We start from the raw sequence: 14893 nt of genomic DNA on the forward strand, positions 1-14893 counted from the left end.
TCAGACACTGTTTTACCAGGGTATTAAAGATGGCATTTACCCAGAACGTGCCCTTAAGGTTCAGTTTTAAACCCCAAACACTTCTACAGTCTCCTTCAAATTAACATTCAGGATGACAGAGGAATGTTAAGTGTCAATCAAAGCAGAAGGCACACATTTACTCATGTAACCACACTATGATATCCTTCCTGGAAATCCTGCCTGACAAAGAGAAAAGCAAAACCTTTGAGGAAATGGGAAACAAATGTGATCATTTCAAAGAGAGACTTAAAATCAGTCTCTGAGCTGTGCTATGTTGGACTTCCCCAGTATCTGGTCACAACCTCAGGCAATCAGGTAAAAAAACCCCAAAAAGTAGGGGAAAAGGAAAAAAAAAAAGCATCACTGAAGCACTAATTTCACCTCAACAGCACTGACCTGGAGAGGTTGAGAGAAGTAAATTCTCTTGGCATGAACTAAAACCAGCTTGACAAGTCTATAGAGCTTGTGTGCATTTGACGTCAGAATGGAAATATCTGTTCCCTGGGGGTGCCAGCCCATTCCTTTTTTCCTTTTTCCTGCCTACACCTGAAAGCTGGAACTAGCTATGAAAAATTCATGCAGCAGAACGCTTCAAACGTATCCATGAAGGATCCTCAACATCTGCTGACTTGAACAAACCCTGACGGTTAATATGAAGAATTATGTTAGTGAAATGCTCTCTTCCAGAGAGGAAAATGTCTGCCCAGAATCTTCTGAAAACTTATCTTCTTACCAAACCTGACAGAAGTATGTCAAGAGGGACATCCTACCAAATACACTGACAGGTAATATGGCACTTTCCCCCCACCTCTTTCCTAACAACATAAAGAATACTTAATTCTTACAGACACTAAAAGTGACCTAAACAATCTTGTGCAATCATGAGAACATTTCTTCATAACAGAAAACAAACCAAAGAAGAACTCAGGGGCAAATTCAGTCCCTGCAAGCTTGAAATGGAACTTTTCCTGTCTGTAAAATTTATATTTCGGTGCATTAAATTGAAGAACAAAATAGGCACCAACCAGAGACAAATGGGGTCTATTTAGCCTCATGTCAATGTCTGCCATAACAACATAAAATTCGTCTGGTTGCAAGAGGAAGTTGGGCAGAACAACATGACACCCTCATACTTTAAATTAATTGCAATACAACCAAGCCAGGAGTTTAATTTTTAGTCCCCAACTTTTTTTATTTTTTTTTTAAAAGCATTGCCAGTGCCCAAGGGAAAAATTTATCTTCGTTAAATGATAATTGGCTTTATTATCTTTGACTCTTCAGAAATGCTGGTTGGCAAGGTTTTTAAAATTTTCATCAATCTTGTTTTCTGTTTTCACAAAGCCTGCATCAGAAAATGACATCAGGCTGCAGAACACTCTGTATCTCCCAGTGTTACCAACAGGTCTGGAGACTATCTAATTTACTAATAAATCTATTGAGGCGACATGCATCTCAATATTTCACAGCTTAACAAGAAGGTCCAGGAGCAAGGCCCTGAATTGCAGTTCCAGACGATTAGCGCCACAAAACCAATTGAGGCAGGAGCATCTAAGCTGTCAGAACAGCTTACACACACCCACCTTTTGCAAACCTGCCATTTAAATCATTTACTGAGGCACACTTGCTCCAATTTTTCATAGAATACCTCAAAAGTAGCCACAAAGGCTGCTAAAAGTTTCTAGGCCTGGGCCGGCGGCGCTCGCAGCGGCAGCGTTGCTTTGATGTTAATAATAGAACCATCTCAGCAGGGCTTTGCAAACTTCTCCTCAAGTGGCACCAGAGCCTGGCCGTGGTGTCACATCGTAAAGGAACAAGGACACGCATTGCGCTCACCGCAGTAAATACCTCGGCCAGCTCCTCGCTGTAATAAAAAGCTCCCTATGAATCTTTCATTATTTTCCCCTCCTAATAAACCTACTTAAACTCTTGACTTCTCCACCAGAAATCCTTGTGGTTTCATTAAGGAGCTTGCAGTTCCCCCTTTCTTCCCAAAGAAACGTTCACGTAAAAGCGGTGCGGCCTACAGCAAAGTAACGTGTATCATATTTTTTTCTGTTCTGTTTGAGTGTTTCTGGGGAGTTTAGGCACTTCAGTGCCTTTGCACTGAGGGTGTGCATGGACTGAACCGTCACAGTGATGCTGAAAACACCAACACGGCCCGAAGAGCTGATCCTTTTCACTGCACCCAGCACCCTGTTGCCTTCATTTTCCATGTCTGAACAGCCTCAGAACATAGAGAGAAAGCAAACCCAAGCACAGCAAAAGCACCTGAAGGCTGTCTTTGGAAGCTGTTTCCCAGTTTTCCAGGGTTAAGTTTGTAATCACGGGCGATGGGTGGGTGTAAGACTTCACGGTGTTGGGACTTTGAGTTCTCAGTTTCACAGAATGCTCTGAGCTGGAAGGGACTCACCAGGATCATCAAGTCACCAACTCTTAAGTAAAAGGCCCATACAGGGATCAAACCCACAACCTTGTTATCAGCACTAACCAACTGAGCTAATCTCAGGTTAGACTGACACGAAACAAAATGTCTTTACCACTAATGCTCAGAGCCCTGCTAGAGAATTCATTGTGACTGGAGCTTTTAGATTGTTTTTGAAACATGTTCAACACCCTCTAATCTTTTTATTCCACATGTATCGAAAACAGTTATTAATTGAAGGATAGTTCAGTGTATTTTCCAGATGTTGCTCAAGCTCCATTTACCTTCAGCCACGATTCAACACTGACTTTAACCTGCAAAATAAGGCCCTGTAACTCCTCTCCTGCTTAGCTCAGAGCCAGACCTTTCTCCTGCTGTCAGTCTTGTATTTTGGAGCAGAACAGGATAGCTTACAGCTTTCTCAGCTGGTAGAATGATTCTGCAAATGTGCTTTTCTTCCAGGCTGGAGCAAATCTGACACCAGTCTCCTTCAAGGAATAACGAGCTCTGCATATCTAACGCTGCTCTCAGTGAATGACTGCCCTGGGAATTATCCGGAGGTTTTTTCCTCCTGCCCTCAATAACAGTGGAAATGTGCAGCTGAGTCATGGAGCAAGGTTGAACTCAATAATTAATATATAATCTACTTGCACAGAGATTGGATATTCCACTTCACTCGTGGTTCATTTCGTTTTGGTTAAACTGGTTTTAAATTTTATACATGTCCTAATGGAAAATTACAAGTGTCATCACTCCTAACATCCAGTAAGATGCAGACAGTGACAATTCAACGTGGTATCTTCCTCACCTGGATGTACCTTTAACAATCTGTTTCCAACCTCTTGCTTGAATTCTTTATTAGTCTCCCAAAATATATCATTTTTCTGCAACCATTCTCTGCATATTGCTTCAGGACTATATTTTTGCCTGATTATTTTCTGTTACTGGACCAAAAAGGTTTATTCACTTCCATGTAGTGGATCACATGTTTCTTCCCCAGATCAAAGTTTAAACTGACCAGTTTAATCCCATTTTCTTTAGACTCTAATGCCTTACAGCCAATGCCTTCCTTCAACACACAGTGTTAATAATCCTGGATATCAAGGTGTCAATTTAAAAACCTCGTTGGCTGATATTAATTTAAAAAGCGAATCCATTTCTGGCTTTCCATCTTGTCTCATCCTTCTTTTTCTTTTATCCATTTTATCCTTCCTATTTTCCACATTCCAGATAGACTTGGCATTCATGGTATCAATGTAAGCATTTTGGAGTGCTTTCTTTCCCATATGCCTGTACTATGCTTTGCATAGCACTTGTTATGCATGCATGATCACAGACTATTTCTAGCATTAATTAAGATATGAAATTATAGTGGGAAGTATGTTATTGGTCACATAATACAAACAATACAAATTTGCTTTAAAAATGAAATTACTAAAGTGTTAGCAAACCTCTTCATACTGTCAGAAATAATAATGCTTACAATCTACATGCCACAGTACAGGCAGAATTCACAAGTGGATTTGGAATATTATTTCCACTTCAGAAAAATATACATAAACCCCCTGAGCAGTTAATTTAGTTTAGATACTTATCCAGAAGAAAAAAACAAAGGTTTGTCATTCCTGCCTGTCAAACCATCCAGCTGCTGCCCCCAGTTATCCCAGTCCCACAACCAGCACTTCCACTGCCTGGGCAAGAATGGCTTTCCTTGAAATCCCATCAGGAATTTCAGCAGAAGAATCACATTTTCTTAAAAATTAAATGTTTCACAGGACCATAATGTTTTAGATGAACTTCTGACAAACATAAGCATAGTTGCTAAACCAATTTGCCACATTTCCTGCCCAGAAACCCAGACTCCCACGTTTTGCTGTTGTAAGGAAGTGAGCCAACAGGGATTGTCCCAAATCTAATGGTACCCAAGATGAAGACATGTCTGGCATCTCATCATGCCAAGTGATCTAGAGTTGAGTCCTGCATCTTTTCAAAGCCCAAACCACAAGAGCAGCCTGTCAGTGAAGCTGCCACTGTCATCAACAATGTACCCCATCAGCTCTTCCTTGTCTCCACAATCAGAACTACAAACCTCTCTGTCCCCACAGCAGAACAACACACTCCCTATCTCCCTGCTACATTAAAAACACCTTTGTCAAATGGCTCAGAAAAGGAGTCAAACCATTCTACACATTTAGAATATTAATTTTTCATACAAACACGTTTACTAAATGTTTTCCAGTCGTTTACACATGTACACTTTTGCTGAACGTGCACATCAGCATATTTAGTGTGCAGTCATCTCTCTGACCCCAGGGCTCTGCTGCTTTTCCCTCCACTTTGCTGCAAAAGCCACTCCTGAAATACCTCTGTAATGGTGGTGTTAATACAATTTGTGTAATGTAAAATAATAAGTAATAACAATGAAATGCATGTTCCCTGTGACTCTGTGATAACTCCAGGTAAAAACAATGCCATAGACTGGGAATAGATTCATAAATAAATTTGCACTCAGAAGAGTGACTTGTTTACTTACTCACAATGGAAAACAACACATTATAAACCCCTGCATTAAAAAGAAATTATAATCACAACTTCACAATAAACAGTGAGGAATATCACCATGTACCTGCCTGGCACAAAATAAACCACCAGACAAAAGGTTCTGAGGGTGATTTGTCGAGGTCATACACTCTCTTAGGTCCCTCTTACTACACAAGGAGTTCAGTGTGCTCCAAACCAAGCTGACCTCCTTTAGAGGTCCAATCCTTTGTTAGCAAGGCTCTTTTTATTAGGGCAGCCTTTGTGAATCCTGTCTGCAGCCTCAGTGTGAGAGCATATTATCCACAATTTGGATACTCACTTGCTACGTTGAGATGAATAAAGGGACTTGTCTTGTTCTCCCCATTCTTTTCATTGACTGCCTGGACATAATAACCTCCTGCGTCGGTCACTGATGTTCCAAGGATCACCAGCTGATTCTCCAGTGTGATGGCTCTGTTTAGGACAGAGAAAAGATCACATTAATACCAGAAGGATGTTATCCACCAGGCAAAAACCATACAACACTTCAGATTTGACAGACTGATATGATGTTCACTGGTCACCTAAATAAAGATGCTGCGGAATCAAAACAAGCCTGATTTCAAACTCATTTACAGGAAATAAAAATCTTAGATGCCTCTAGGCCTTTTCTCTGTTTAGATCACATAATATGTTTATGGTGACACGCAGAAAGCTACAACACATGAAACTAGGACAGTTTAAAAGGCAATAAGAAGTTACACAAGAAACGACAAATGACACCAGAGACCAACAGCCTGCAAACTGCCCCACTGTGGGCTGATGACAGTCCTGGCCAGCATCAGCTGCTGCAAAGGCAGTTTTATTGAAAACCTTCTCAACTGGTGAAAGGCAGAGTATTAAAGAGTGACACTTAGGGAATAACACACAGTTCACTGAGAAAGGAAAGTAAAAATCAAAGGCAGCAGAACCTCCAGAAGTAAACTCTCTGTATTTATGGCATCGCTAATTATCCCAACATCACAGACAAGAACATTGGTGAGTTAGAGCCTAATGGCTGTAACAGAGATGATCTGTGTGTAGACAGGGAGGGAGGGAGGAATTTTAATTCAGCCTAAAGCAGTTAGGAAAGCACAACCCTGTAGTTAACTGGTGAGGGCCGGAGGGAGTCAATAAAGGTCATTTTATAACCCAAGTATGTTCTTAGGGCTGCTACATAGCAAATGTCTCTAAACTCCCTCATAGACAGCAGTACCCACCTTGTTACTTTGTATTCACATGTATTAGATGCTCTTTTTTTGTCTATAAAAGACAAAGGATTAACCTAGAGACAACATATAAAACTTCAAGGGTTTGACAGGGCAGGACACAGGAAGCTCAAAACCCAGGTAAGATAAATGTAAAGTTCCAGGGAAAGCCTTTGGAGCAAAGATGTGACATTACTGCAGCCTGGGACAGGGATAGCTTGGAAATCTGAGTGCAAGACTTGGAGGAAGGAACTCCCACCTTCACCTATAATACTTGATGAGAAGCCACAGCGAGTTCGGCTGTGCCATTACTCATATCATTGAGCATGAGGTTGAAACAACATATAAAATTATTATACTGGAAGAAACAAATTCACACATCAATAGGCCTCAAAAAGAGCCAGTGCTAAATCAAAGTATTGGTACACTACTCTGTCAGTAGTAAACACCCCTGGTTTTCATCCTCTCAAAACCTCCATGTTTTGGCATGGGGTGGTTACCCTTAATAATAAACAAGTATTTTGCTTTGAAAAAGCAGCTAAAGCAACAGTGGAAATCATAAGTTCCTAGTACAGCATATTAGTTTTTATACGTAGGAGAGGCATAAAAAATTACAGTGAGAACACAGCTGTTCAAAGCCAGGTATTTTATTCATTACACTTTGATTTTCTGATGTGAACACAAAGACCCCTGAACTTCTGGAAAGCTATCATGGAATTATAGAACCACTTAGGTTGGAAAAGAACTTTAAGATCATCAAGCCCAACCATTCCCTCAGCACTGCCAAGGCCACCACTGAACCCTGTCCCCAGGTCCCCCAGGGATGGTGACTCCACCACTGCCCTGGGCAGCTGTGCCAGGACTTGACAACCCTTTCACTGAGGAAATTGTTCCTCATATCCAATCTAAACCTCCCCTGGTGAAACTCGAGGCCATTTCCTCTTGTTCTGTTCTTACTTAGAAGAGCTCAACCCCCACCTGGCTCCGCTCCCCTGTCAGGGAGTTGCAGAGAGCAAAAGGTCCCTCCTGAGCCTCCTTTTCTCCAGGCTGAGCCCCCCCAGCTCCCTCAGCTGCTCCTCATCACTTGTGCTCCAGATCCCAATACATTTAAATATATTTAAAAAAAAATAAAGCTTTATTCTCAGCTCTCAAATCAGTCATTACACACCACCTAAAGATCCTGTTTACAGTATCTTCATTGACAGTTTTTATTATAAAACCTACGAAAAAAACCCACAGTATTTTTTTTATTTTATTCAGTGAGCCAGTAGTAGTTTAATTGATTTAGAAAATTAATCAAAGAAACTGTTATAGATTTACAGAGTGGGAATATAAAATACAGTTAATATGACACTTGATAGAACAAATAAAGATAAAATTCCAATGCAGTGCTAATAATGGAATATTAAAAGACAATTACATTAAAATTCACTTCTACTCTAGTTCTAAAGAGTAAAGAAGGCAGCATTAGGAAGATTCTTGAAAAACACTGAAATATATTTCAGACTGCTTAGATGCCAGTTGCACCCAAAGTTTTAAAGGTGATCCTTGAATACTGCTGAGATGGATGCTGTTACTATCTGCATTGAATTGACTGGAAATTTTGACACTTAAACCATTAAACTCATTGTATAATAATCAAGAGCAAAGGAAATGAAAATGTATTTATTAAGAAAATTGTTGAAAATTAAGTGGGCCTTTTTCATTAAAATTTACTTACATTTCACTCACAAATGTTACATCTTGCTCCCACTCCAATAAAAACTTGTGTATTATAAAGATTAATGAACACAAGTATACTTGAACCAAAAAAATCCGTGCAGAAGGGCTAAACATTATAAATTACTTGTTCAAAATATTGCAAAAAGTTTGATATTAATTTGTATAGAAAAAAGAGTTAGAAGATAATGCAACTACTGAAGACAACTCTTAGGGTTCATCAATTACACAGTCAAAGTTAAATTAAAAACCCAAAAATGAGTTATTGATATCTTAATAGTTCTGTGAAAAATGGAATGTTTCCATTTCATTAACCAAAGACAGGTATGGAGCCAGCCAGGGGCCCCCACAGGCTCTGGAATCTGGGAGTTTTATTTAGATCAGGCATGAGCCTCGTGCATCAGGAAAATCAATTAGTCACATTTTAAGGACTCATTAATTCCAATGTTTCCAAACCATCTAAAGCTTCCTGTCCTGGCCCTTACCAGGGCTGCAACAACTTTCTGTACAAGAGCCACACAGAGTTCCCGAAAATTGCCTTAACATGTTCTCCCGGGTTTATTGTTTGTTTTCATTGTCTGATATAACTTCTAAATTCTGACAGCACTGCTCTAATGTTCCAAGGAAAATCTGATTCCTGGCTGCTCAGTTTACCAGCATATTTGAGGAAGATGACTGCAGCAGATAGAGTGGACCTGTCAGTAATTCATACCCAGCACAGAATTCATGAAAAATATAAATATTGCTTTTTTAAAGCAGCATCGAACTTAATCTAATACTTTCAAAGACAGGAGCAACCAGCAAGCAAACTAAGCAGACTGATCCTTGGGGACTTCTTAAGTGCAGGAAAGAAGCACTTGAAATCACACGTTTTAACAGAAGAATTTTTAAGGTTTCTCTGGAGCTCAGCAGAATCTCCTGGGGAACAGCAGCCAACAGAACCAGTAGCAGACACGGCTGTGGGTGGGAGGGGGTTGGAACAGTGGATCCAGTGTTATCATGTCCAAAAGAAGCTCAGTGACACCTTCAGCACAAAAGCAGACAGAGGCTAAACCAGACTGACCTCAAAGGGGAGGCGAGTGGGGCCTTGGAAACCACGAGCTGTGCTCAGGAGATGCTGCCCAACCAAAGGCTTGGGGCTGATGGGATGGGAAAAGGCAGCAATGATGGGGACAAGTCATCACATCCCCCATTCTTCTGAGTATCTAAACACGGAAACAACACCCCTGAGGTTCCCATCACTTCCATTCGCTGCAGCCAGAATTTAGCCTGAACTGGATACCTGGTCTAGTGGAAGGAGTCCCTGCCCACAGCACAGGGCTTGGAACTGGATGATCTTTAAGGTGCCTTCCAACCCAAACCATTTTATGATTCTATACATTCTGAGATTTTTAATTGCTCCCTTCCAAATTGTCCAAAACTCTGATGCAAAGCTAAAGCTTATGAGAATTGTTAAAATCAATTGAACACAAATCAAGTCTTTAGAAGTAAAGAGAATTTTCCAAAAGGGATACCATTATTATGGTCTTAAAGACAAAGGCTTTGGAGTTAAACTAATTTTTTCCCCCCCCACAGTGAAAACTGTCATTTATTAAATGCTGGAAATGAACCCTTCAGTATCTTAAAATAGGTGGATTTCAGTTTATAATGTTTGTTATGTGAAATACCAAAATCTACTCTACAAGTGGATAATTCCCAGAAGTTAAATATTTGTTATGTTATTAGTCTACCAGATTACATGAAAAATAGATAATACTGGGTTATAAAAATATAAAATGAAAATCAGAGTAACCTGATTAGGCTTTCTCTCAGAAGGCTGCCATCTGCTCCTGAGCCAGCGTGCAATATTTTAGCACAAAGACCTTCAGAAAGCCTCTTTTCCAATATTACCTCCAGCTAATACGATTATCAATCCCTCTATACGAGATATTTTTTTACTGGAGAGCCTCTGTTCCCCTTTAAAAACTTTTGTCCACACTACACAGCAAATACCAATCTATCTCCACAACCCAGACAACACACAGGAACAGTGATGTGAATAGAGAAGGGAGAGATTATGGAGCAGTAACAAAATAATTACTGAAACACTTCCCCCATGGATTTCCCCTCTTGGAAAAGCACAGCTATGCTGCAGTTAAACACACATCTGTTCAAGGGAAGCCCTGGCTTGGCACAGGGCACGCACGGCTTACCCCAGTGAGCATCTCACCACCCTTGTGCCTCCCAGTGCTGAGGGGGGAATTATTAACCCAAATCATTTCAATCCATGTCTTCCACAAACCACCCAGGACTGTTTCTCAGGACTCAGTCACAGAGAAAAATATCACTGTATTTGCTACAGGGCAGCACATTCCCAGCAACGGAGCACCGGGACCTGCAACAGGATGAGTTTCACAGAATATTATTTAGGTTCCAGGTGTATTGTTACTGCAAATCAACCATCTATTAATAAAAACTTTATACTTACACAGGCACTGAATATCAAGTACAACTACACAAACTCATGCACTGAGTTTATAATTGAGGCAGTTCATACTTCTCTTGTTCTTTTAGCTTCTCTAGCTATGCCAGGGCACAGTACGTGCTTCTGGGAAGGCACTGGGATTTCTAGTCATGAAAGCATCCAAAAGTTACACAGGAATAACCGAGACAGTCCTAATGGTCAGGCAGAGGATGAACACTATCGTGAAATGAAGGACAACCAGCTCCTGACAGGTTTAGCAGACATATTTCCAGGAAGAAACGAGAGAAGCGGCAGAATTTCCTTATAATATGCTTGGCTTCCCTATTCTCCAGCACTAGTTTTGGGGCTTGCAAGGTCTTGGTTCAGTAAAACTGCAGACAGTATTCCCCATGCTCATTCATGAGCACATTACACAAAAGCTGGAATGGAAGTGGATGGAAAATCGCACTTGACAAACGATCAGTGATCCACCACCTGACTGGAAAGCATTAGCACAATGAAATCCAGAGGGTCTGTCTTTGGCCTGGCATGACTTAATATTTTTGTTGGTGTTTGCTGACTGAATATAGATTTCACTTACTAAATCTGCTGATAAAGTCCCAAACACTCTGGAAGACAGAAACAGAATTCCAAATGCAAGAGACCTGTTCAAGCCTCTCCACAAGACTGAGGTTTGCAGTTCAGTGAACAAGCTCAAAACATTGTATTTGAGAAGGAATAAGTGACTGCCCAACAGGCAAACCTCACAAGGGGTTGTGCAAATGGCAGTATCGTTGCACAATCTAAGAAATAACCCTGTTTCTCACCCAGCCTGGCCTCCAGTTTTGGCTACTGAATTTAAAAGTGTGGGTTAGTCAAAAAGAATCAAAAAACCATGACAACTGTATCAAAACCGTTCACTCCCTTCCTCTCCCAACTATCCAACCCAAAGACTCATCTAGAAAATGTGACATGCAGGACAATACTCTAGACAAAAAAAGTCACCACAAGTGTTTTCATATATGTACAGGACTGCTACAAAAAAGTAACAGATTTAAGCAGAATCACCAAATGTTGAATCTTGTTATAAAAATCCTAGCAGTTCGCCCTCAGAAAGCTTATTTTCAGTCTTTTGAGACAGAGGTTCCCAGAAAAGATGCTCAGATGAAATATCCCAAATGTATATGTTTAAATCATGCCCATATCAAGCAATTACTTGCCTGGAGATTAAAAAACCCACAGAACAAAACCCAAGACAATCACTATATAATTGATCATGAGAGAGATGTTTGCAGGGAGAGACAATGCTGCCAAACCAGAGGCGAGAAATCACAGCGACAAACTAAGGAATAATATTCCTAAGTGCACCACTTATGTCAAAATGTTCTTTTTCTCTCCCCAGGTTTTCGGCAGGTTGAATTCTCATTTAATTAAGCTTAATTATTATCACACAACTTTGCTCCTTGGGTGGGTATTTTTTGTTGTTGTTGTTTTGTTTGTTTGGTTTCTTTTTGTTTTGGTTTGGTGTGGGGTTTTTTTGTTGTTGTTATTAGTACATTTTAAGCAACAAGAGTTAGTGCAGCTGACACAAGAATTTATGTGTGCTTAAATCCCAGCTCCTGGGTGTTATCTTGCTGAACCACACCAAGGTGTCCCTGGATGTGCTACGCCAGCAACAGCACTTCTCAAACTAGTAGAAAAAATCTGGACTTTCAAGACAAAATACACCATCTCAGTCAATAACAGAAACCAAAGACTTGGGATAAAGTATGTCCATTTTCTCTAGTCTCCTCTTCTTACAAAACTCTTACAGCATTCAAGCTATTTGTAAGCAGAGCATCTATTTCTCTTTCCTCTCCAGTTTATTGTATAATCAACACACTGAACTGCAGTTGTGCCGTCACAAGCTGTTGCTATGGACATTGCTAGCAACCACAGGAAAGGAGAATAGTGGAAATTTTTTAATATAAATGGGTTATTTAAACAAAACATTGCAGTTAAAAAGTACCATAGGTTGTTGATCTACACAGCTGGCTGACTTCACTGACAGCGAGCACAAAGACTATTTGTAATCATTTGGGATTTTATAGTTCAATTTTCAGAGACAGACATGAATATTGCCTCACTTTATGATGGTTCTCCTGAATTGATTATTCAAGGTGCTGTGGGTTTTTTTAAACACTGATTTGTTCCCCTTTCCTTCACTGTGAAAGGAAAACTTGTGTTATTAAATTATATCTTCTTTTCTGATAGAACATGTCAGCATAATGGTACGTGGTATATAGCGCTTTGCAGTCAAGTATTGAAGAGTTTCCTGTTGAATATTGCATATTCATACTGTTACCTCCCTGAGATACATTTGTTTTTATTCTGCAGTGCATAAGGCAGGACTGAACTGCACTAAGTATAAAACAAATTAGCAGCAGCACGGCCCTGTCACAGGGCAATGCCCTGAAGGGATAATTGATCATACAACAATGACAAAGAAAACTTCAACCTCTTAACAGCATATTTAACAGATCTATTTAGACATGCCACAACTGCACCCACTTAAATGCTCCCAGCCTCTCCTTATTCATGTTCCTGGATCTGCCTCAGCGCCACCTCTGCCATTTTATTCCCGATTTCACACATATCTCATTTGAAACCATCTCCATTCTCACATAGGTGTAGCTGAGAATAAGATCTGGCACAGCCAGGTATGAACACACCTCGTCTCAGGCACTCAAAAATCCGTATCACAGCAACTGAAATATCCACAGCATTTGGAAACAATTTCAAATCTTGGACGGGCCAACGCAAATCTCCTTCTAACATAATCACTCCCTTTCCTCAGTTGAAACAAGTCTTTCAGCAGCTAAATATGTGCACATGAGTACAGTTAAAACTGATATAGGGAGTACACAGAGCTGTGACAGCAATCCTGTCTGTAATCATCAATCCACGGCAGCTGTGTGTCAGTGAAGACAAACCAGCCCCACACAGGTGGAAAACCTCAAACCTGCAATTGCTGCTTATTATCACATGAGCCAAAGGCTTTGGTTTTCTTCTAGTGCCAGAAAAACACACCTCCACTTTACAGACAGCAAAATATAGATCCAAATGTACCACACCAGCTCTATGAGCAAGAAGCACAAGACCAAACCATCCCCTCGACTCCTTCAGCTGATAATAAACGGGAGAGTTTCAAGGGATAGGAAATTTGTACAGCCATAACTTATTACACACTTGTAGTAGGGAATCTTACACCTCAGAACTACCAGCCTATTAGCCTGTTAAGTTTTTAGATCTATTACTTCTCTTTCTAATAGCACCAAATCTTTAAACAAAGAGCAGGGATATGGTAAAAGGTGGCCAGTGACCCAGCATCAACCTCTGCTGCTGCCAAAGAGCAGCAGTGCTGGGCAGCAATAGAGCAATTTATTTAGACAAGTTTTACTATGAAAGATAATTAAAGATTTAGTGGCGTGGATCGATACAACAGTAAACACTATCTATGTACAGCACTGCAGTTTGCCAAGACCAGCATTTGTGTTACTGCTGCAGATTCATCATACAGGGTCATTACACAGTATCTTAGGTTTGCTGTCTACATCAAAATAGGGATTTTGGGGGGTTATTGCTACTCACACACCATTAAGACATAGACTTGCTGTGCAGCACGAGCTGAGCACAGGTCCAGGAGCTGGGCACATCCAGGCTGTGCCAGTGCTGGGTAGCCTTGGGTGAGTTACTTAGCCTTTCAGTCTGTATGTTTTGCCAAGAGAGAAAAAGCATAACACATGTATATATTTCTTTTTATGCAGAGAAATTTAATCTAGAGGCTTAAATAGTTAATACCTCTGGCACTCAAAAGATGTAGAGGATTATGTAAGTGCTCAATCTTAATACCTTTTACTTCCATTTCAGTCTGACTATCAGGCATTTTGTTACAAGTTCAGGCAAAGCAACTGATTTTCAACTGCTTTACCATCACCTGAGCTAAACACACTGGGCAGGGGAGCATTGCTTTCCAAACACCAGTCTTCTAGTCACTCACAGAATTGCACTACTTCCTTCAGCAGAATCCCCTCATACTGAGTACACTCAGTAACAAACACATCTTACCTCAGACTCCACAGAATCCTGGTTATTATTGTCAATGATACAGCAAACAAAATTTCAAGTCAGTCATCTCAGATTTTTTTTTTTTCTTAATGCCCCTAATGCAAACATTTCAAAGCACTTCAAGTTAGTGACAGTGAAACATAAAAGTCACCGGTCAAGAAAAACCCAAATAAGCAGAACTTAAAAAGAAATTTAAAAGGAAGCAGTGACTCCCTTTTTCTATTATAAATAGGCCATGCAATGACACAAAGGCAAGGCCAGGTTGGATGCATTCAACTGTATGCTGAACAAACATATGAAGCCAAACACTGGAAACTTTGGAATTAAAAAAACCTGTGTAAGATCACAGCAGCATTTTCTGTTATGATTTCTGTCCGAACATGATTTCCTGTCAATAGTGTGTGAAACAGAGCA

General features: G+C 40.3%; 1 protein-coding gene across 5 annotated transcripts in view; it reads right to left on the reverse strand.

Moving 5' to 3' along the window:
- Nucleotides 1-14893, reverse strand: part of SDK1 (sidekick cell adhesion molecule 1) — a 394324-nt gene that overhangs the window by 202290 nt on the left and 177141 nt on the right. For all 5 annotated transcript variants that reach the window (XM_051782514.1, XM_051782501.1, XM_051782510.1 and 2 more), the window contains one exon: nucleotides 5304-5437. In XM_051782514.1, coding sequence (XP_051638474.1) covers nucleotides 5304-5437 — 134 coding nt within the window. The remainder of the gene's footprint in view (nucleotides 1-5303; nucleotides 5438-14893) is intronic.

The sequence above is a fragment of the Manacus candei genome, unplaced genomic scaffold (genome assembly GCF_025592945.1).
Source record: "Manacus candei isolate 608988 ecotype Guabito, Panama unplaced genomic scaffold, ASM2559294v1 h1tg000002l, whole genome shotgun sequence".
In the NCBI taxonomy this organism is placed as follows: domain Eukaryota; kingdom Metazoa; phylum Chordata; class Aves; order Passeriformes; family Pipridae; genus Manacus; species Manacus candei.